The sequence below is a fragment of the Adiantum capillus-veneris genome, chromosome 28, assembly GCF_014529385.1.
Source record: "Adiantum capillus-veneris isolate H3 chromosome 28, ASM1452938v2, whole genome shotgun sequence".
Lineage (NCBI taxonomy): Eukaryota > Viridiplantae > Streptophyta > Polypodiopsida > Polypodiales > Pteridaceae > Adiantum > Adiantum capillus-veneris.
Genome location: NC_140958.1, coordinates 32944036 through 32965510, shown reverse-complemented (window position 1 = coordinate 32965510; position 21475 = coordinate 32944036). Strand labels below are relative to the sequence as shown.

At 41.5% G+C, this 21475-nt stretch overlaps 1 protein-coding gene across 1 annotated transcript; it reads right to left on the bottom strand.

Moving 5' to 3' along the window:
- Positions 1-17980: 17980 nt before the first annotated feature.
- Positions 17981-20737, bottom strand: LOC147420251 (ananain-like). Its single transcript, XM_086504204.1, has 5 exons — positions 20209-20737; positions 19883-20136; positions 19245-19376; positions 18711-18932; positions 17981-18242 (listed from the first exon to the last, which is right to left on the bottom strand). The coding sequence occupies exons 1-5, from the start codon at positions 20672-20674 to the stop codon at positions 18192-18194; spliced, it is 1125 nt and encodes a 374-aa protein (XP_086360330.1). The 5' UTR covers positions 20675-20737; the 3' UTR covers positions 17981-18191.
- Between the last annotated feature and the right edge of the window lie 738 nt (positions 20738-21475).

The window sequence follows — 21475 nt, the reverse complement described above, 5'->3', positions numbered from 1 at the left end:
TTTGCTCATTTTCCCTTCATGGAAGCGTAGCTCCACGACATCCACCTCCTTAATTGAACCTGTAGAGCCTCCGGTCAAGGCCAACTCCACTTAATTATTAGCATCATCAAAAGAATCATCAAACACATCTTCCCCAATACATACTAGAGGTTGATCTGATTTGAGATCTTCAAGAACAATCTTGCCCTCTTACTTCTTAAACAACTTGATCTTTTTTCCTGCAATAGGCACCTTGAGCAAAGTGCCATCAAGTTCACCTAATTTATATTTTGCATTATCATAAACAAGAAGCACCACATATGGTCCAAACCATCATTTAACCATTTTTCGCATGGTCGTATACTGATTCTCTAAGCTACTATCATAAACAAGCACACAATCCCCATCTTTAATGGCATGAGGTTGTAGTCTGTGCTTTCCATCAAATGATGCTTTATTCTTCAAACTTGGCTCCTTAAGCTTTACTTTAGCCTGCTCGATGTCTTCTTGACGCCTTTCAAGTTGTAAAATACATAAAACAATCAAATCTTCTCTAGGCATACCTTCTTCCCATGGTACTGATGGTCCAAGACATAATCGCTTCCTCTGTGGGCATAATGGGTTTTTTACCATACATCAATTCAAATGGCATAAAACATGTAACAGAACTGTGTAGTACAACCAGCCTATAAAAAAAATGGTAGAGTTTAGGCCAGTCACAGGTATGCCTTTGGCATGCCTTTGCTAAAGCTTTAACAATATGTTGAAGGCACAGACATTCGGAATAGACAAAACACAGAAATCAGAATGGAACTGGAACTGGAACAGAACGCAGAAACTGACAACAGACTAAATCCACCATAACTTTCGCTTTCACATTCCCAAGAAGATACTGATCAACAGTTACATACTTCGATAAGACTAATGGGCAACGCCCTTTCCCAAGAACACCCCTTGGAATCCCAAAAGTACAAAAGTTAACATTCCAACTTCCACTAAGGTAAAACATCCCAAAATTCCTAGGCTTAATACTTGGCACAGCCTGGTGGCTAGAGCCACAGGCTGACCTGGACCCATAATCCCTTGATCAAACAACCTGCTCCCCAGCATCCCCTTCTGCATCCTCCTTTTCTTCTGCAACATCCGAATCCGCCTGCTTTTCCCCCTCTGCTTCCACTTGGTTTTTCACTTCTGATTCCACTCCTCCTGCTACAATCTGATCTGGTCCCAAAACATCACTACTCAGCTCTGCCGTCCACTTACTCACTCCCCCTACATTCACTTCAATATCCTTACTTTTTTCCTTCAACTCCTGCATCTCTGCCACTAATTTCTTATTTTCCACCTTCAATTCCTCATTATCCCTCCTAACACTCTCTTTTCCTGCTAAGCTGAAACCAATTTTTGAATCTTCCGTCGACACATCCATGTGTTCCCTCCAAAGCCTAGTAGCTTTATTCCACATCTCTTGTGTATACTCCAACACTTCCTGCTTCAGAACATCCGCATCCGAATATGCAACCAAAATACCTATCATTCCTTGGTTCTACAATGCGGCCTTCTCCATAACCATCAACGGAGTCAATCTATTAATCAGGAAAATATTCTCAGTGGTCAACTCAGCCACTTTGTCTCCCAGTTCTTTGAATTGTTCATCCATTGCAGCTTTTAGTCCGTCTGCCCACCTAGTAAAATCCTCGGCTACACTCAGAAATTCAACATTTCTTGCCATAGCTTCTGATGTAATCCGTTTAACTTCCTCTTGCAGTCTTTCTTTATCCGATCTCTCCTGAAACAATTGCATCCGAAATTTCTACATTTCCCATTCCGGGATAGCACGGCATTTATGTTCCATTTTCTCAGCTTCCATCACCCTCAGAGTTGCATCTTGATTTTGCATAAACTCATTCAGTTGAGTCAAACTGTTAGCTGCCTCTTCTACATAAAAAATTCCCTTATTCTCATAACTGTCACTGCTCCCCACTTGTACTTTCAAACTTTCTAGAGCAGTCTTCTCCACAGCTCCACCCATTCCTTTCATAAACAGTGTTACCTTTTTGTCTTTGGACTCCAATTTCTTTGATTCTGATTCCATTGTGAAACTGTTCGTCTTTGATTCCGATTCTTCCAAACCCTTCCAAGAGACTTTGAAAGGTGATTTACCTTTTTCAATTGTTGGAGAGCCCAACAACAATTTCCTTCTCTTACTTCCATATGATATTCCCTCTTCTTTTGCCACATCTACCACTGGTGTCTTCAACTTGTTGCTACTGTTTGAACCTTCAGAACATACTCAAAAATTGCAGCCATATAAGGTGCTACTCTGCCCACTGCTGGTGTTCGACGTCGGTCTCTTTTTCCAGTTAACTACATCCGATCATACAGAACTGATGCCCAATCCACATTAATGCCTCTCTCCGCCTGAAACAAAGGTGGAAAAGCCTCCTTGGACATATAGGCAGTCTTCTGGAGGATATACACTTTTTTCAAGTACCAAAACAAATTTGAAGCTCTGTTTCCATCCGCATTCTTCACCATGTAGTATGCCTTCGTTCCTATCGGATTTCCAAATTCCCCTTTCATCTGGGAATCAGTCAACTTCCTCGTCTTAGCCGGCACAGTTAGACAGGGAACCTTGAAGACTTTGGACACCAACTTTGGTGTCAAGCGCACATCCGTTGTAATCATTCCTGCTACAGACGGGAGCACGAAAAGCCCTGCAAAATACTTGAAATAGCACATAGCAAGCCATAAATCAAAAAACTATATACCTGCCACATCCACGAACTCGTAATCGAAGCTATACGCGAAGAACGAGAGACGTAGAGCGGAAGAGAGGGAAAGAGCATGCGCAGGTGCACCTCCTAGAGCGGAGAGCTACACCGGCACGGCGAGAGAGAAGAGGGGAGAGGAGAGAAGAAGTACACAGACACTGGGTGCAATCTCCCCCCATGCAAGAGTGACCATTTCCCACTTGCACGTATTTGTTATATAGATTTCTTGAATGGTCAAATTGGTTACAAACTGACCGGCCAGACATAATTGGCCAAAGCTCATAAAGAGCACTTGAATAATCAAATATACATAAAATGTAATATCCTTCTGCATAATCCATTATCTACTGATGCTTTTGCCACCTGTCAGTTGCAATAGGTATGCAGTTTTGTTGATTTATGGCTTGCTATGTGCTATTTCGAGTATTTTGCAGGGCTTTCCGCGTTCCCGTCTGTAGCAATTCCATCACTTTCTCTTATCATATTCCACTGCTGCTTAGTGAATTCATTCTCTGAACATGTATCCCAAGGTAGACATGCAAATTCATAAGACCTATACGCTCGAGCCATACCTGGGTTTCCACCTCATTAGGGTCAAACGCTACCACCGCCATCTCCACACTGCCTTGATCACTCAGAGATTTAGCCTCATCGCTTTCCACTTCGATATGCTCTTCATATTGCCGCGCTTTGAATAGCTCCTCTATCGCCATCTTCATCGACCTGGTATTCGGCATCACTTCTGACGCATCATCTTGTATACCTGCCATTAGCTTGCCCTTAATATTCTCAGAAAACATTTCGCCCTTCTTGCCCGACTTAACAGTCACTAAAGTGCGACGTTCACACACTTGGATGTGATCCCCAACTCCTCTCACCACCTTACTCTTATGATGATGAATTTTTTCCTCGATTCGGGCACGCCATGCAGGATTCGCCCAAAAAATATTCATCCATCACCACGAAGCAAATTTTTTGCCTTAAAATGAGTACCCCCACTTATTAGTACCTATGTACCCTCTTGCCCAAATCCGACATTCCGAATTCGACTTCCAGCCCGCAATCCGAATTCCGAATTCCAGATCCCTTTGCAAGTTTTGAATTGCTAGAACAAATTGCCAATTTCGCCTCTGAACATTCCATTGCAACTCCCAGAACACCAATTGTTAACAATTTACTACCAATATCCTCAGCCTTATTGACCATCCACTTGGGAACCTCACTCACCTTTTCATAAAATTTCTTCAATTTGAATCCATTCACTGGTTTCAAAATCTTTGTTTCGAAAACATCTTTCAACAAAAATGTTCCTTGACCCTATTCTGATTCAATCTGATAAGGTCCCAAATATCTCAGCTTCAACTTACCTGGATGTGGTCCCAATTTAGAAATATATAACATCACCCAATCCCCTTTCTGAAAAATTTTGAATTTCACCTGCATGCTTGTGTCCTCTTCTGCCCAATTTCCACCAAATAGGCACTCTGAATTCTATCCTCTTCCAATTTAAGCAATTCCTTCTGTCTGTGAAATTGATTCCTCCGGACTTAACTTATGTTGAACTGACAAACTCAAGCTTGGAATTACATATTCCATTGGCACCATAGCTTCTATCCCAAAAACCAATTTGAAAGGTGTCATTCCAGTCGCCACCTTAAAAGATGTCCGAAAGGCCCATAGTGCTGAATCCAACTTGTCATCCCAATCCAAAAAAAAATTCGACACAATCTTCTTCAAAATTCTCAGTAGCACTTTATTAGAGCTTTTGGTCTGCCCATTTGCTTGCGGATGATATGGAGTAGATTTCTTATGCAAAATCATATGTCTGGATGTCAACTCCTGAATCACAGAATTCAAAAAGTGTGTTCTCTGATCCGACACCAACTCAATAGGACATCCAAATCTTGTCATAATGTTTTTATATAGAAAACTTGCCACACTTGCTGCTTTTTTATCTCTCAAAGCCACTGCATCCACCCATTTGGTAGCATAATCTGTTGCAACAAGAATATATCTAGAACCTGTCCTCTTTGCCCGTGGTTTTATGGGGCTACAAAATCCATTCCCCACTTATGAAATGGTTCTAATGGCAAGACTGGATGATCCTGCATCATATCCCCTTGTGTAGGCTGCCCCATCTTCTGACATTGAACACATTCCTTGGCAAAACTCTGTGCATCCTTCAATAACAAAGGCCACCAAAGTCCAGCTTGTAAAATTTTTCGACATGTAATTTCCCCTGAGAAATGTCCTCCAGCCTATCCCCAATGTGCCTCCTGTAACACTGCTTTCTTCTCTTCATCCGAAACACATCGTCGTATAATCTGATCTACTCTCTCTTCTTTGCTTGCACGTCCACCTCCTCCCAAGGCTTGCCCATGACATCACCCTCCATAGCTCATTGCACCCAACACTTTGTAGGTGACATGAGTGTGCCACCATGAAACACTTGGAATATGTACATTTTAAAACCAAATTAAGCATGTTATTAAGCGATAAAATATGTGATGGTGCCACATCTAGGGCCACAACTCCCCACATTGGTATTTATATGAAAGCAACCATAGTAGCCACTTTTGCATATATCACAATATGTACTTATTAGAGAGAGAGAGAGAGAGCTCCCCTCCCGGGGCCCCAAATCGTATCTTCTTGCTTTGTATATCCTTTACCACATACTATATCCCTTTCCCTTATGCCCACCCTTTTCCCCCACAATAGTCATGGCACCATGAATGATGTGTCACAAGAAAAGGGATGACATGGCAATGCTTCGAAGGAGGTGCATTGTTTTCTCTCCAAGTTTGATAAGAAGGGGTGTCATCCCTTGCTCAAGATTTCTTGATTCATGGACAACTTCTCTCGAACCTCCCATAGCACAGTGTGAGATCTTGAGTGCCTTCCTCTCCCTGCCCGCCATGCATTCTTTTTATTTCGTTGTGTATTTTCCCCACCTCCCATTCAAATTATATGCCCTTTTAATTAAATGGGTGGACACTTTCTTGGCATTTTGGGTATTGAAGATACAGTAAAGCTTCCTGACCATGCCCTTGTTGCACATATCGTGCAATTACTGTACTCCAAGAGACAACATCTTAGATTGGAAGCTTGAGAACTTTTTGTGATTTTTTGAGGACGCCCCATTTAGCATAAATGTCAATGAAAGCATTTGCAAGCTTGACATGCTATAAGACCAAGCCTTCGCTAGTGATCTCAATATGAATTTTTTGACCCATGTCAACATCTTGCATAATGCCAAAAACCTTCAATATGTAAGCATATTTGAAAGCATTTGGAGAAATCCTTTAAGGACCATCCATGCTTTTGTAAAGTCATCACATGACATACATATCATACCATTCATCCAGAAAGCTTAACATTTTGTGTGAATATCACCGATTGCTGCCAAATATCCCATTTGGCATTGCCAAGCACCCTATTTGGCCTAGATATCTACCAAGGCACTGTCGAGCACAACTTTTTCTTTGACAATTGCATTACATTTGACATACACATCTACTAAAGCATTGCCAAGCAGAACATTTGGTATAAGGATTAACGAAAGTATTTTCAATCACCACATTAGGCATAGACTTCAACTAAAGCATTGTAGAGTCCCACATCATTCCATGCCCATAAATTACATATCCTTGCAAGCACTTGTTTCTCTCTAAAGTTAACCATATTTGGCATGCTTTTTGACCAAGGAATTTCCAAACACCATGGTCTTCTTCAATAGCCACAAAGCTAGCCAACAATTAGCATGCATATTGAACAAAAATTTTCCAACCACAATGTTTGCATGCAATTCAATCAAAGAATCAAAAAAACATGACATTTTTTTCCCCAATAGACTATAACCAAGCCAATAGCAGATGCCATTAGATTTTCTCGGGGTGGTGATAAAGTCAAAAATCCTATGTCTTGTTTGAGTTTCCCCTTGTGGATGCAGAGCATCATGACATCCCACCCCCTCTAAACATGCACATCCTTTGGCATGTGCCAACCATATTCTTCATTAATTTTCATAATCAAAAGATTTATCATACACATTGTGTGATGCATACATATCATCTTCATCCCTTGGTAGATGTTTTAATATTTGATCCTCAAAACTGAACTCACTATTGGAACTAGGGTTGCAGGGAAACACACACATCTTGGAGAAGACAAAGGAAGATCAAGGCACAAAACAGAGAGTGTATTACTTAGTGTGAAATGGAAAGATAGATATCCCTAGAATGAATGGGCGTGTATACAATGCATGGGGGAAAAAAACTCCTAGAGAGGGAAAAAATGCCCCGACGGTCCTGAGTGTGTTCACACACATCACTGCCACATGTATATGGTAACACTCACCCTCCTGTTTCTTGAACAATTTGATTCTTTTCCCTATAATATGCACTCTAATCTTAATGCGATCAAGCTCACATAATTGAAATGTTGCTTTTATCACAGAAAAATTGTTATGGTACCCCCCTTGAGCACTTTGGCTACTTCCATAAATGACAATCTCTTCAAAAGTATCCATAATCCTTGTTCCTCATCCTCTTCTACTCTTGACCCCTCTTGCGTAGTAAGAGTCCTAAGGTATCAACCTATTGAGAGCCATTCTCCATCGTATATCTCTTCAAAAAGACTTCAAAAACAAGAACAAGAGTACCACAACTTGCATGTAAATGAGAAGAAGTGTAGAAATGCAAGCCCATATGATCACTGGTGGTAATCATCTCCTCTTCATCTTCATACTTGGCCCTTGACAACATATTTGTAAAAGGGTTACCTTTGTCTACAATATGACAAAACTCAGGGTTCAGAGAGTTAATGAAGGAAATTTTTGGAGTATCTAGAACAATTTTCAATCATCCCTATCAATGGTAAATAATATTTCTCTACCATAACCGAAGCCCTAATAAAATATTATTTATCAAACCTTAGGGCAGTAGCAACACCCCAAAGTTCTCTCTTAACCTATGGATAACCTTGCTGATGAGAATTAAGCACCTTTTCTCCAAATCAAACTCAATACCTATAACCTTTAGCATCATCTTGACCTATATCCCACCCATCCCTATCGGGCTAGTGTCAACGGTTAAGATCACTAACCTTGCACACTTATAGTCAATCTTTCTCAAGATAGGAGCCTCAAGAAGCATCTTATTCAATTTTTTGATGGCCTTCGCATGAAACTCTTTCCATACAAACATTTTCCCTTCCTTAATAGTTGATAAAGTACCTCTACAACATGAGCAAAGTGTGGCAACCAAATAAGATAAAATACACATGCACCAAAAATCGTAAAATCTAAATGATCAAAGTGCATGTATCTTTCATACTTTGTATAACTTATGCAACTTTGTATGTCTTATGAAAATTTGTATAGCTTATGCAACTTCAACTGGACTTGGTTGTCTTCCATTTGGACCACACATATGTCCTACAATTAGAACCTCTTTATCTCCAAAGGTTGATTTTTGCCCTAAAAGTGTCAAGTTAACTTCTTCAAGCCTGGATAAAATGGCATCACAGTCAACAATATGATGGGAAAAAAACCTTCCGCACCACCCCCTCTAATATTTTTCCTCGTCTTTGAACCCTTCTTCCCATACTTTGATCAGTAGATCCTCAACGAAAGGCATAGTAACATGAGGAATCAAATCCCTCAATACCTTATTTATGACATTCCTCGTATGAGTAATAGAGTTAGTAGCACCCTGTGGTAGAGTGCACATCCTTAACAAATGAAGATGTGTACGCATTGATGTAAGATCCTTGCTCTCCAAAGTTGAAACTAGTCGTATTCTGAGTAGAGATCACCCATAGAGTATACATCTCTTCTCACAAAGGCTTTAGTAAACTCATCCACTGTTGGACATGTACCTACATTTCAGACTGTTACCTTATTGACCAATTGCATATCTTGAATGAACCTTAGGGTACCATTCTTTTTTGTAATAGTGAACCATCGATTGGAGGATGGCGTGCATGATGGTTCCAAAGTACCCATCCATATCTTCTCATTGAGAAAATCAATAAGCTTTGGAAAGTGAGATTTAGGTACTAGGATAGGACGTAAACTCCATGGCATGTGAGGGATAGTAAATATAACCATAGGAGAAACAACATTTGGATCTACACGCCCAATCACACCTGACTCAAAAGAAAAGGCTTTACCATGCTTTCCAAGCATCTCTCAAAACCATTTGATCGCATCTTTAGTAAGGAAATCCTTCTCCCCAATCTCCAGCTGCTTCAATGTCTCTTCAATAAATTGATGCTACCTAATGTTCTTTGGATATCTCAGCTTACGCTATCGAGAAGCTTTCTCTATCACTTTGTCACTTCCTTTTGGTAAAGGTGTAGCCACTTGCCTCACCTTCTTTGAAACAGATTTATTTTTTTCTTTATCTGAACTTCAATTGCTTCACCTAAACCCTCCTTAACATGTGTACGGGACTCATATATATCTCTTTGTACATGTCCATTGAATGCACTTTAACAGTACTGGTTCCACTTTGTAACCTATATTGCCTGATCTCCTCTAGTTCTAACATAGTTTCCGCATAATCTCTTTGTACATGTCCATTGAATGCACTTTAACAGTGTTGGTTCCACTTTGTAACCTGTATTGCTTGATCTCCTCTAGCTATAACATAGTTTCCACCTCTTCAAAGATTCCTAAAGTAATATCATCTGGTTCAAGCACATCACATCCCTGAAATTCACATTGAATACTTGTAACATATTTGTTTTCCCATTTAGGTAAACTTTTTGTATGACATTGAAAACTCAGATGTTAATCCCAAAGAGAAACACTTTCTTTGTGAGTACATCCCCTCCTCCATGCCACCATAGTCCCACTCTATAGTGGCACGCCATGAAAATTGTGTGCAAACCAGTGTTCTTTGAACTCTTTGCGTATTTTTGGCAATGGATGATCATAAGACTATCTTTGTTTTTGGCATGATCAACATACACCGCCCACGCCAAACTTGAAGAAGGTAGTGAACCCCATAACATAACACGGGCGGGTACGCCACCGACCAAAAGGTCCACTCATTTTTTTCTGACGGCCCTTGTTGCTCTCGCACTAGTGATTGGCTATGAACGACACTACTACACGTCCAATTACGGACCTCAACCGAGACGCCAAAGCCTTCTTGATAGCCATATGGGGTCCATGCCTATGGAAGGTCTCTTCCAGTGATTGCTCCAAACCCCCAAGGCTTCAACCCCTTTAGGGGTGCTATGATCTATCCACGAGCAGACTCTCAAACCCCACCCAAAAGGGGGTGCTCCCGCGGAACTACATGGGCTCTTATCTCATTGTTGACTCACACTCCCCTCTAAAGGACTTCAAAGCTTATTTCAAAGGCCTTTAATAAGTTCAAAGGAAGCTTCAACATTCAGTTTTTTGAGCATTCAAGAAGATTCAAAAACACATTGAAGCTATCAAACTAAAGCACTCAAAGGCATCCAAAGAACTTCAAGAGGCTCCATTTGGTTACTGCAAAGCAAATATTCAAAGCATCAAGCCTTTCCACTATTTGTGAAGAGGGGCTTCACCAATAGTGAAGAGGTACTTCACAAAAAAAAGATAAAATCTCTCTCTCTCTCTCTCTCTCTCTCTCTCTCTCTCTCTCTCTCTCTCTCTCTCTCTCTCTCTCTCTATCTATCTCAACTAAATCCAAAACTTTGCAACCAAGCACAATAGTTTTTTCAATGAAAATCATAATCTTCATTTACGTGGATGATTTTTTAGTCGTGCTTGTGTAAAGATGAATACATTGGCTGGGAGAGTCTCCTAAGATAAGGTGCCTCTATTAGCACAATGGAAGAGAAAGGGCCTTAGGAAATTTAATGGGGAGGGCTTTCACATTTGGCAGACCAAGTTGAAAGGCTACTTACCAAGAAAGGGAGTATGGGGAATCAACATACCAACCATCATTGATCCGTCATCCAATGATGAAGCATACATATAGAGCTATGAGCGCACAAAATCAAGCTAAGGATGAGCAGGCATTAGGAATCATAATCACTGCACTACATGACAATATTGTACACTTCACTAATGATTGTGAAACCTCGTCAGCTGCATGGGAAGCACTAGAAAAAAAAATGGAGCTAGGAAAAAGAAGAGAAAAGTGAACTTAAAGAAAGATCTATACCAATTACAAATGAACATAACGAAGATATTGCAAGCTTGGTCAATCACGTCAAAAGCATGACCACACAACTAGCTTATGTAAACAATGCAATACCAGAGGAGGACAAAATCACAGCTCTTCTAGCAACCTTACCACCTAGCTTTGACCAAATCATGACCATCATTGACGAGAAGTATCCAACACCCGATTTTCAAGATGTCATCATCTCTTTAATGTCCAAGGAGAAGAAGCAAGGGAGGAATGCTACTTCAGGGGGAGGAGCTTTTGGAGTTAGCTCTAGTAACAAAACTTGTTTCAAGCGTGGGAAAGAAGGGCACATAGAAAAGAACTATCTAGTATCAAAGACTTGCAGCATTTGTGGGCAGAAGGATCACCTTCCTTCCAAGTGTTTCAAAAGGGATAGAGGAAGTACTAGCCAAAATCCAAGGCCGAAAGTTTATTTAGCAGAAGAAGACAAAGATGAAGATGAAGAAGAAGGCGGAAATATCCTTCTAGCCTACAACGACATTCTCTAACTTTTTTGTTTTTCTTTTCCCCTTTAGTTGTATTAGTTTGGAGATAGCTTGGACTAGCTTGGTCTCAATTTTATACATTTGTTTGAGGGGAGGTGTTGAGTGTCTCTTGCATTAGAGATAGTTTTTGTCCTAGATTGGGAATGGTCTCTTGGATTAGAGATGTTCTTTTGCTACTGGATTGGAGTGTGCCAGAGATGTCAGTTTCTTCAGTTCCTAGTTCAAACCTCAAGAGGAGGATTGTAAAGTGTGAGCTTTGTCCTAGAATATGAGTCAAGGAGTGAAGAGAAGGAATTATCCCACATGCAGTGATGCAAGGTTGTAGAGCTACTTAAAGCTCATTTCATGAATGAATAAACACAATTCTATTTTTCATTACACCTCCCTTGTTTATGCTGAGCTTGTGATGGCTTAGCAAATACTCAAGATCGTGTTTACGAGTCCAACTTAATTGATCTTGGAACCGAAATTTATTGAGTGATAATCTAGCCAACACACACTCACTTGTGTGCACAATGTTTATCTTTCATCCACCCTAGCTATCACAATCCCACTCCCACCAGCAAAAGCCACGTGTGTCAAGTTTGTGCTAACCTTTGCATGCCAAAAGCATGACTGGACGATCATGGCGTTGGACATGATTGCTAAACTAGAGCTTGTCTCCCGAGAAGGCTCATGGAAAGAGGAAAAAATGCATCACAACTTGCTTGCTCCACATTGCTTATCTAAAGTTGGAAGGTAGCATGGAAGTGTTGGTAAGAATGTGTCACAACGCAGCTTTATCATTGGAAATGTTGAGAAATTTAGATAATTTAAGAGATCCATCATGCAATAGTCCCTCTGGCTATCCAAGGTTGGAGAAGGATCATTCAAAAATCTTTGGAGGAAGTAGCCAAAAAGGTGTGCAATAAAATTGCTAGTCTGGCTCGCTTCTGGGACAGCAACAACTTCTTTTGAAAGGAGGTCGTCCAATTGGTGAGGAAACACAATCTAAGGCTAAATGAGAATCTTTTGGTTGGTAGATTGTTTTAGATGTGTTGAGAAAATTCTCAATGCCTCTCGACATGATAGAAATTGATTGGAAATCTTGGAACTGGTTTACTTAATATAGTCAATGATGCATTGTTTTAGTTGTGATGAAGGAGATACATGTCTCCCTTAAAAAAACATTCTATTTTTGCATGTAGCTACCCTTGCATGTCAGGACAACGGCAAGGCCGGACTAGACAAGGGCAAGGCCGGGCTAGGAAGTGTGGAAAGGGGTCCAACTAGGGCAAAGGGCTAGGAGCCATGCTATATAGTGGGTGGTTGGGAGGTGTACTCCTAGGTTCTAGTTCCCCTTGTCTTACACTAGTATCCAGAAGGGCTCCAGTTTATCACGTGCACCTCAGTCTACAAGGACACAAAAGTACTTATCGCAAGTACGACTTCCATTTCGGAATCTTGCATTGAGCTTTTCCCCCTCTGGGGTATACTATGAGCACAGGTCCTTGGGAACTTTCTCCATATGCCTGCAAAATCTTTCAGGGCATGTATATGATACATACGCCAACTCTCTCTTGTGTAACACAAATGGCTATGATCTACATTATAGTGAGCTTTTCATCCGACATCGTCAGACAACTGGTTACAGCAGGATGACCAGGTTAGACCATGTTCAGTATTGTTTATTTTTCCATGTTTATACATTTACATTGGAAATTAATGCTTTTATGCAAATCAAAGTTCTTTGACAATTTTACATGAAGCAAGGCTTCTCCCTCGTGCCAAGGTACTACCCACTGACTTGGAATCACAAGCAGTGGCACACAAGTTTGAAAAAACTGGCAAATAGGGCATATCATCTCGCAGAATCCATACCAGTTTGGAATGTGCCAGGCACTAATGGTTTTGGCCATCACTCTCGCCAAACAAGGGCTTAAAAATCTGAATGCAAGGCATGCTACCCAGGTGGCATGAATTCCACTGCTTCAGAGATTATGCTTCCACTATCACACCAGACACTCTGTCTCACGGACAAACTAAGTTCTGGATTATTTAAATTTTTGGTTGTCTTCAACGCAGAGTACCACTAAATGGAACCTAAATCTAGGACTTATCTCACAAGCAAAGTGCCATATTAAGTCATTTTTGTAAAGTCATGACCCCATACATGGAAAGTGGGTCAAGCTGTGGCTTGTGTTTTTTGTTTCCTCTCTTGATGAGAGCGCTATACAGGCAGCTTGTAGCATACTTATAGGATAAGTTGCAATTTAGGCATAATAGGCATCAGAGCGCACAGATTGGGCAAAAGGGCACAACATATACAAACTCTTTACTTAAAGCAAGTTCCTTAGCCCAACATTTTCTCTCTCTATTTCTTATTTCTCTCCATGAATAATGAAAACTTTCTACGCAGTTTTTGGTACATATTTGGTTTGGGAGTCAGCCTAAGCCAAGGTGCTCTAACTCTCAGCTAGAAATTGGGGAAGACGTCCTCTACATTAGTCTTCATCGTTTTGTCGATTGAACACTAATTGCCATAAGGGCTATGAGCCACACACGCTGGCTAAGAGTCATTGTCAGATCTCGGGTATGACCCAATTGATGGCATTCCTTGGGTGATTGTCCTGAGGATCGAAAAACTCTACCCACGGAAGAACACATCAATGTTACTAGACAAGCAAGAGTCTTGTCAGTATGGATGTCTAGGGTGTCATTTTTGCACTACATGTTTTCAGTGCGACATGCAAGATGAGTTTTTGATAATCTTTCACTCAGAGCAGCTGATTTCTACAAGGAAATATCGATGCATCAATCAATTGAGACAGCATGGCTATCCATAAGAGTTAGACATTTCACTTTTATTGTTTTCCTACTCCTTCTATAGCACTATGGAGTGTCTATGGACATACTGTTTTGGGATTCGACCCTGCGGGTGCTTACTAAATCACCCCATAGGCATTGAGGATCACAGTTTGATCTATTTCCATTATACATTTAAGGAAAGAATTCTGCAACCTACCACGCGGTAGCCGAAAAATTCAACTTTTCAAGTTAATTCTCATCATTTTGTACAAAGCTAACTATGTTGTTACCATTACCTGCTAGTTGAGCAGTTTCTACAAAGGGTCCTACCAAGGGGTTTACTACGTAGATTCTACCCAATGGGTTTGGATTGAGAAGGCAACACCCAGGATTTCCACTGCAATGTTGCCTCGTTTTTTCACAGGTGGGAGACGTGCTCCTATGCATTTGAATACGGGTAACTAAACTTTCAGTTCAATTCCAGGGCCATGCCAAGGGTATGTTGAAACAAGTATTTTGGGCCATAGTGTCCAATATACATTATGCTATTATGAATCCACTTGCAGGATTCGATTTGGCACATGTTGTCACATGGGATACAACATGGTCTAGGGACTCAAGGAGTTTGGTTTAGCCAGTGTGGAGCAATGAATGTGGATCCCTCTCACTCTTGTCGCAGAGTGTTTAGAATTACCTCCACACACAAGTACACCTTGTACTTGTAGGATGTTCTTTTTCAGACATCCTTAGTTGAGACATATTCCACATGTGGCGAATATGAGTCTCTGGGACTAACACTGGCGCCCACTATTATCACGACCAAGTCCCTATGTGCTGGTCACATCTATTTTCTAGACCATTGTTAGCACGACGTATCAGGAGAAATTTCATGGCCAAAAATTGTCGGATACTTAGACTGACTTGTTCATATACAAGTGCTGCTAAACAACATTACAGATGGTTGTTTATACATATAGCACAGCTCTAAGTTGTTAATGAAAAAGTTTCATTGTTTGTATCTAGAAGTGATCAATGGTTCACCTTCTATTATGGTTCAGACGTTGTCGTGCCACTCCACTTCCACGATGGAAAAAAGAGTAAAGAGAAGCAGAAAAAGTCAATTTGAAGATCACACATTTATTGAGTAGTGACCAGGGCTCGAAAACAAGCAAGGAGATCCAGAAAGTGTATGCTTTATGTGGTTATGAAGGCCTAAGCGTACAGAGTTCATGCTTGAAGAAAAGGTTTTACATGTGAAAGGGCTCTTAGGACATATAAGGCAACTTGGGTAGAGGAAGACATGTGGTCAGTGGTAAAAAGGAAAGTGTGTGAGAGACTTCAGATCTCTGCATGAGGGAGGCTGAAAAAGTCCTATTCTGGAAAATTTCCATGAAACAGGTTTCTGGACAAAACCGGCCGCTCAGACAGAAGGAAAAGAGCATTTTGAACATCATTGCGTCTCACGCACAGAGGCTAATTCTGCACCGATTAGGACAAATTCAAGTTTTCGTACTCTGCTGTATTAGCGGAGAGGAAACCTTAAGCTTTAAGCACTCTAATCCTAAGCCAAGATTCCATAGCCCACTCTCATCCAGTCTTCCATAGCCAATCTAATCAAAGAGACCATAAGCCACTCTAATCCAAGCTTCCAAGCCACTCTAATCATGGAAGGAGTTTAAATAATGTAAGCAGCGGTACTGTTAATGATAATCAAGCTTCAGGATCTTGTTCAAGTTGTTAATTTCAAGCTTTGTCTACATTCATTGTGTTTGCTGCAACTGTCTTCCTCACACCTCTCACAGCCAGAGGCCCCGCGCCTTCCCGGCTCACCTTTCGAACACAAATCCCCCGACAACGTTTCAGCAAGGCTTGAAAAACATTGCAATTGAAAGTATTTAGTTTCTTTTCAGAACTATTTACATTCCTTTTTAATGTGTGCTAGGTGCATCACATTTGCCATAAGTATTGGCAAGAATCACCATGGATATACAGGTTCTTTTTGGCTAAATGCATGCACACTAGGTGTTATGGGCCCTAGTGTTTAGCAAACGTTGATTTGGAATGGTATGCGTATTCATCAAGTTGTTGTATTTTGCACTCTATGTACAGTATCTCAAAATGAGTTTACTTTTTGGTCTACCAATCACCAATAGAGGTCATGGCTCGGTTTGGGTGTTTGTGGATCTTTCAAGTTAACCACGATGGTTATTCAGTCAATTGTTGATTCCTTAGCAATGTTGTACGATATTGTGATCCCCGTTTACTAGCCATCTGGAAAGACTGTCTATAAACCATGGGGAAAACACACCTCAGTAATGTCAGTTATCCAAGGGGATAAGCAGATTACAAAGTGTAATCTTGTGCTAAAGGATATGCAAGTGCATACGTTAGCACCACACAATCCAATTAGTAAGCATTTATTGCTCTACTTGTAGTTTGCTTACCATAAGGTAAAGCATGTTTGCGATTAGGTGTAGTCTCTTCATGTATAAATCAAGTTCTCAACCTTGAACACTAGTTTTGGTGGGGCTGTTTACTGCTGAACTTGGAAAACATGTCAAGCACTTAAACTTGGCTGATGAGTCATGTTAACAAGTTACTTTCATGGAAAGTAAAAAGAGGTACTCTTTATGATACATCTTTGTGTGATAACTCGTTTTGCATATAACTCATGTGTGTTCTAAATGGAGAGGAATCGGTAACACAAGATGGTTGCAAATGGACAACAATGTGCAAAATCAACATGTTACTCTTGGTTTCATTGAACCTCCTACTGAACCGTGCTTCGGTCAACCAAACAGCTGGATCCATGAAGGATGCCACTTGGGAAAACATTAGTGTTCTTAAGAAGAAGTTCCCCACTTTTGTTTTTGAGGACGAAAACTCTTTTTTAAGGGGGGGTGTAATGTAAAGACAATGGCAAGGCCGGACTAGACAAGGACAAGGCCGGGCTAGGCAATGTGGAAAGAGAGTTCAATTAGGACAAAGGGCTAGGAGCCATGCTATATAGTGGGTGGTTGGGAGGTGGACTCCTAGGTTCTAGTTCCCTTTGTCTTACATTGCAAGAAGAGGGGAAAGGGAGATTGGTTACTTATCTTTGATACCAATTAGAGGACAAGGGAATGATAGATGAGTTCTCCACCCAACCAACCACTCACTATATTGGCCTTGTCTAGTGAGATCCCCCATGCATGCTATCCATATGGCACCTTGACACTGGTGTCTTGCACCCTTGTCATGACGCTCCCCTCACAAATATGTACCATCTTTTGTTTTCCCAAAGAATGGCAAGCGTGCACAAGGGTGAAAAGTAGAATACAAAATAAATGTTGATTCTAGATGTTATATATGATGCAATTTCATTTTGTACACCATTCATAAGGTAACAAAACAATCTACTTATATACAATTGGAATATACAAGTAGGTCATTCCTCTCCCAAATGTATGCACATGATGTATCGTGAACCTTAAAATTGAGAGGGTGAATGTCTTGAAATTCTTTGTTTTGCTCACCTTTTTATGGTGAATGAGTGGTGAGTTTTTCAATCTTTTATAGTCAATGATGCATTTTCTTGGTCGACATGTGTTATTCCAATCTTTGTGCTACATGGTTCTATCATAGAGCCATTGGGATTTTGAGATCATTGCATTATACATTTTGCATGTGTTGTAGAGAGGAAACCACTTTTGTGGCTTTGAGGGAATTTTGTAAAAAACAAAACCCATACTTCTCAAAGTAGGAAGATACACTCTTGCGCTGATAACAAAGCCACAATTTTCATTCAATCTTTTGGCATTTTGAAGTTGCAATGGGATGTACAACTTCCTTTTGAAACAAGATCAAAATAGTTACTTGCACATAGTGATTCCAAATACATCATTATAAATCAAGCTTTTGAAATACAAGGCCTTTGGAGGGTTATTTATTGTAGGGACCATTTTTTTGAGCAATGGGGACGTAGTTGTTGTTCACGTATCAGCAACCGCTAGGGAGGGGTTCTCATGTGAAGTGAATGAGGCCTACAATATTGACACACAACTAAGTTAACAATGAAGAACGAATAGAGTGAGCTAACCATAACCTTCAAGCCAACCTTAATTAGTTTGCGCTGGTTATTTTTTGGAGCATGTTTTGCATTGTATATTGTGGCATGCATTCCCATGGTATGTATGCACAAGGCATCAATATATTTGGGGTACGTTGGATGGAGTAGTAAGGTCATGGCTTTGGTAGACACAAATCATCCTGCATGGGATGATAAAGTCGATAGTGGTGCATGCAAGTTTGCAAAGTGGCCCACATGTGTGTGCGGAGAGCTACGCCTCTGGGTAGTGTGATAGGTCCATAGGGGCATCATTGTCATGCTTTGGATGATAAGATAAAATTAAGGTAAGGTATTTTGGAAGGTTTAAAGCTATGGAATGGTGGTGGTGTCCATGCACATGAATGAGTGTGATGGTACAAAAGAGTGAAAGCTAGTGGCAAACCTGTTGCTTCATGGTCGCATAGTCTGGTCGAAGGAGAATGGAGCAGACACCATGAGGAGGAGATATGCCACGCATTACGCGAATGTAGCCAGATTCCCCCCAGTTGGCACCCCAAGAGTTCTTCACAATCCAAAAGTCACTACCATTCTCAGTTCCGTACCCAACCACCACCATTGCATGACCGGTTCGAGGGGGTGAACAACCTTCGCCGGTAAAAATTCCCTTAGAAAAGAGTTGATAGGGTATCAAAAGGAGAAAGGTCTTGTGAGAAAGCACAAATAACATGACATTCTATATTAATTTGACATTAAATTGGCCAGTGTGCATGTGGAGCCATGTGGAAGCTAGTACACGCGAGCACCAATGGTCACTTAGCTGTAACAAGAACAACTAATGGTAGAATCGACATAGCTCAAAAACAACTTGTAATATAATTACATATGACTTCCAATTGTGGTCGTTGTTAGAAAAAGCAACTAATAACTATGGCTAGTGGTACCACTACCTTAATTTTACTACGATATAGATACCTACATGAGTGTAAAGTTGAAAGTCTCTTGTGTCGGATTGCATTGATATGGCAACGGGGCGATCAGCAAGTGCAATCAAAAGGGCCATTTCGTTATTAGCGCTCACCCTTACTTGACCACTGATTTGTAGGGACACCTACATAACAAGGTACGATCAATTGCTAAGAAACAGAGACAAAGAATAAAGTGAATACAAGTGCGCACTTGTGTGTACATGCATGCATATATAGATAATGTATAGACATATTTAGAATATCCATGTATATTTGTAAGTTATTAGAGTAGTCACTTGTTTATTCATTGTCTTTCTATCTTACTACTTTATAATGAACATACATATATCTATACTATTATAAAAGGGGAGGATGTCTTCCCCTCCCCCTCCCCATTGTTTCTTGTGCCTTTGGACACACATCTAAAAGAGAGAGAGAAAGAGAGAGAGACCACCGACTCTAATAAAGGATGGATGAGGGGGAGGGCATTTGTCACTAGCAGACCCCTCCTCCCTCCTCTCTCACTCATAGGCCACATTGGCCTTTTGTAGACGTTAATATGTCATTCTTTCTGTCTCCCTCTCTCTAGAGGACGGGTCACACAGTCGTATGTACAAACTGAATAAAGCTAAGAGTGATCAGGAGAGACCGGCGGCTTGGGGTCCTTGCATACGCCAGGGTCTCCGGCATTGCCGCTAAAGTAAGGATAGTCCTCCTCGGAGGCTAAGCCATTGTTAATGACCCAGTCCAAGGTTGAGAGTCGGGGGCCCCCATTGCAGCCATTCCCCGTGGATGTCGGCGCACAGCTTGTAAGCTGCTGCTCGGAGCCGCTAATCAATTTGCCTGTAGAGATGGCTTGAGTGCCCTCCACAGCCCCGACGACAGCGAAAGCCCAACAGCTACCTGCAATTATATGTTAATGCGTATCATATACAATAATTGTAGTAATTAAAGTTAACGAAGAAGCTCACGTACCGCACCGGCCCTGGTTTTTTACTGGCGTGACGGCACCACGTGTCCGCCAGTCGATGGATGCGGGGATAGCCTCCACACTCGAATGATGGTGATGAACCTCCACAGCCCGCTCAGCCTCAGCCTCCACTTCAGTGGTGGGGGTTCCCGCGTAGCCGCTGGCCACGAACTCCTCCAAAGTGAGGTCTGCGAACTCATTGAGGCCCAAGCGGTAGCTGCTGCCGTTGCCGTGGTTGTGCGCCTCTATATAGGCCAGGTTGTCCTTGAAGATGCCAAAGCGCATCATCTCCTCTGCCTCGCTCCGCCCATAAGTATACTGCTTGCCGTACATGTCGGCCCAGGCTTCAAATAAGGCCATGAGATCATCATCCGACGCCCCAACCCCAGCTGCCCATGCTACAGCCGCCAAGCTGCTCGCAAATAGCAGCACACTAGTTATACACCAGGCGATGAATAAGTAGCGCCCCATTAATAGTCAGAATATGATGAACGAGACTCTAAAACAATATTGCTCTGCACCTCTCTTCGAGCCAATTGCACGCGGCCTCTTATAGCTATCAGCTGGTCGGCAAGCAGAAAGAGAGAGAGAGAGAGAGAGAGAGAGAGAGAGAGAGAGAGAAAGAGATGCAATCGGCAGGCACATGGCCAAACTAAATGGGCGCAGTAAGGTACGCTGCACGCAGCTGCAGCTGCATGCGTCGAGACTCGAAGGGTAAGACAATTTTGAACGTCGTTCGAGAGAGAGAGGGAGAGTTTACGTTCACAGATTTATGTATATTTGCTTTCTCATTACTGCCTCCACAGTCCCCTTGAGAGTGAGAGAGAGAGAGAGAGAGAGAGAGAGAGTTGACGTACACACATGTATATCCTTTCGTCACATGGTCGTATTTGCTTTCTCCCAGCTAGTACCTACTGCGGCCTGCCTCCGCTTCAGCGGTACCATGTATGACCGTCTTCAAGTTTATATTTTTGGCCACGCTCACAATTCTGAGTGGTAATTCAGGAATCAGCCCAGCCCCAATGTACCAGTCTCGCAATAGCTTCTGGAATTCTGCATCTCGAACCCGGGCAGGGTCACGGGTGCCTGGTAAGCCCAAGAGTAAATCCAACAATTTCTATGTCTCCAAATGGCCACAATACTTCAGACCTTATCTTACTCCATGCTTCAGAGAAAATACCAACATGTTTCCAATTGAGTTTGACGGGGACTACTTTGAAAACTGGTAACCAGAGAGAATAGTTCATGAATAAGTGGGGAAGGGTTTCAGGT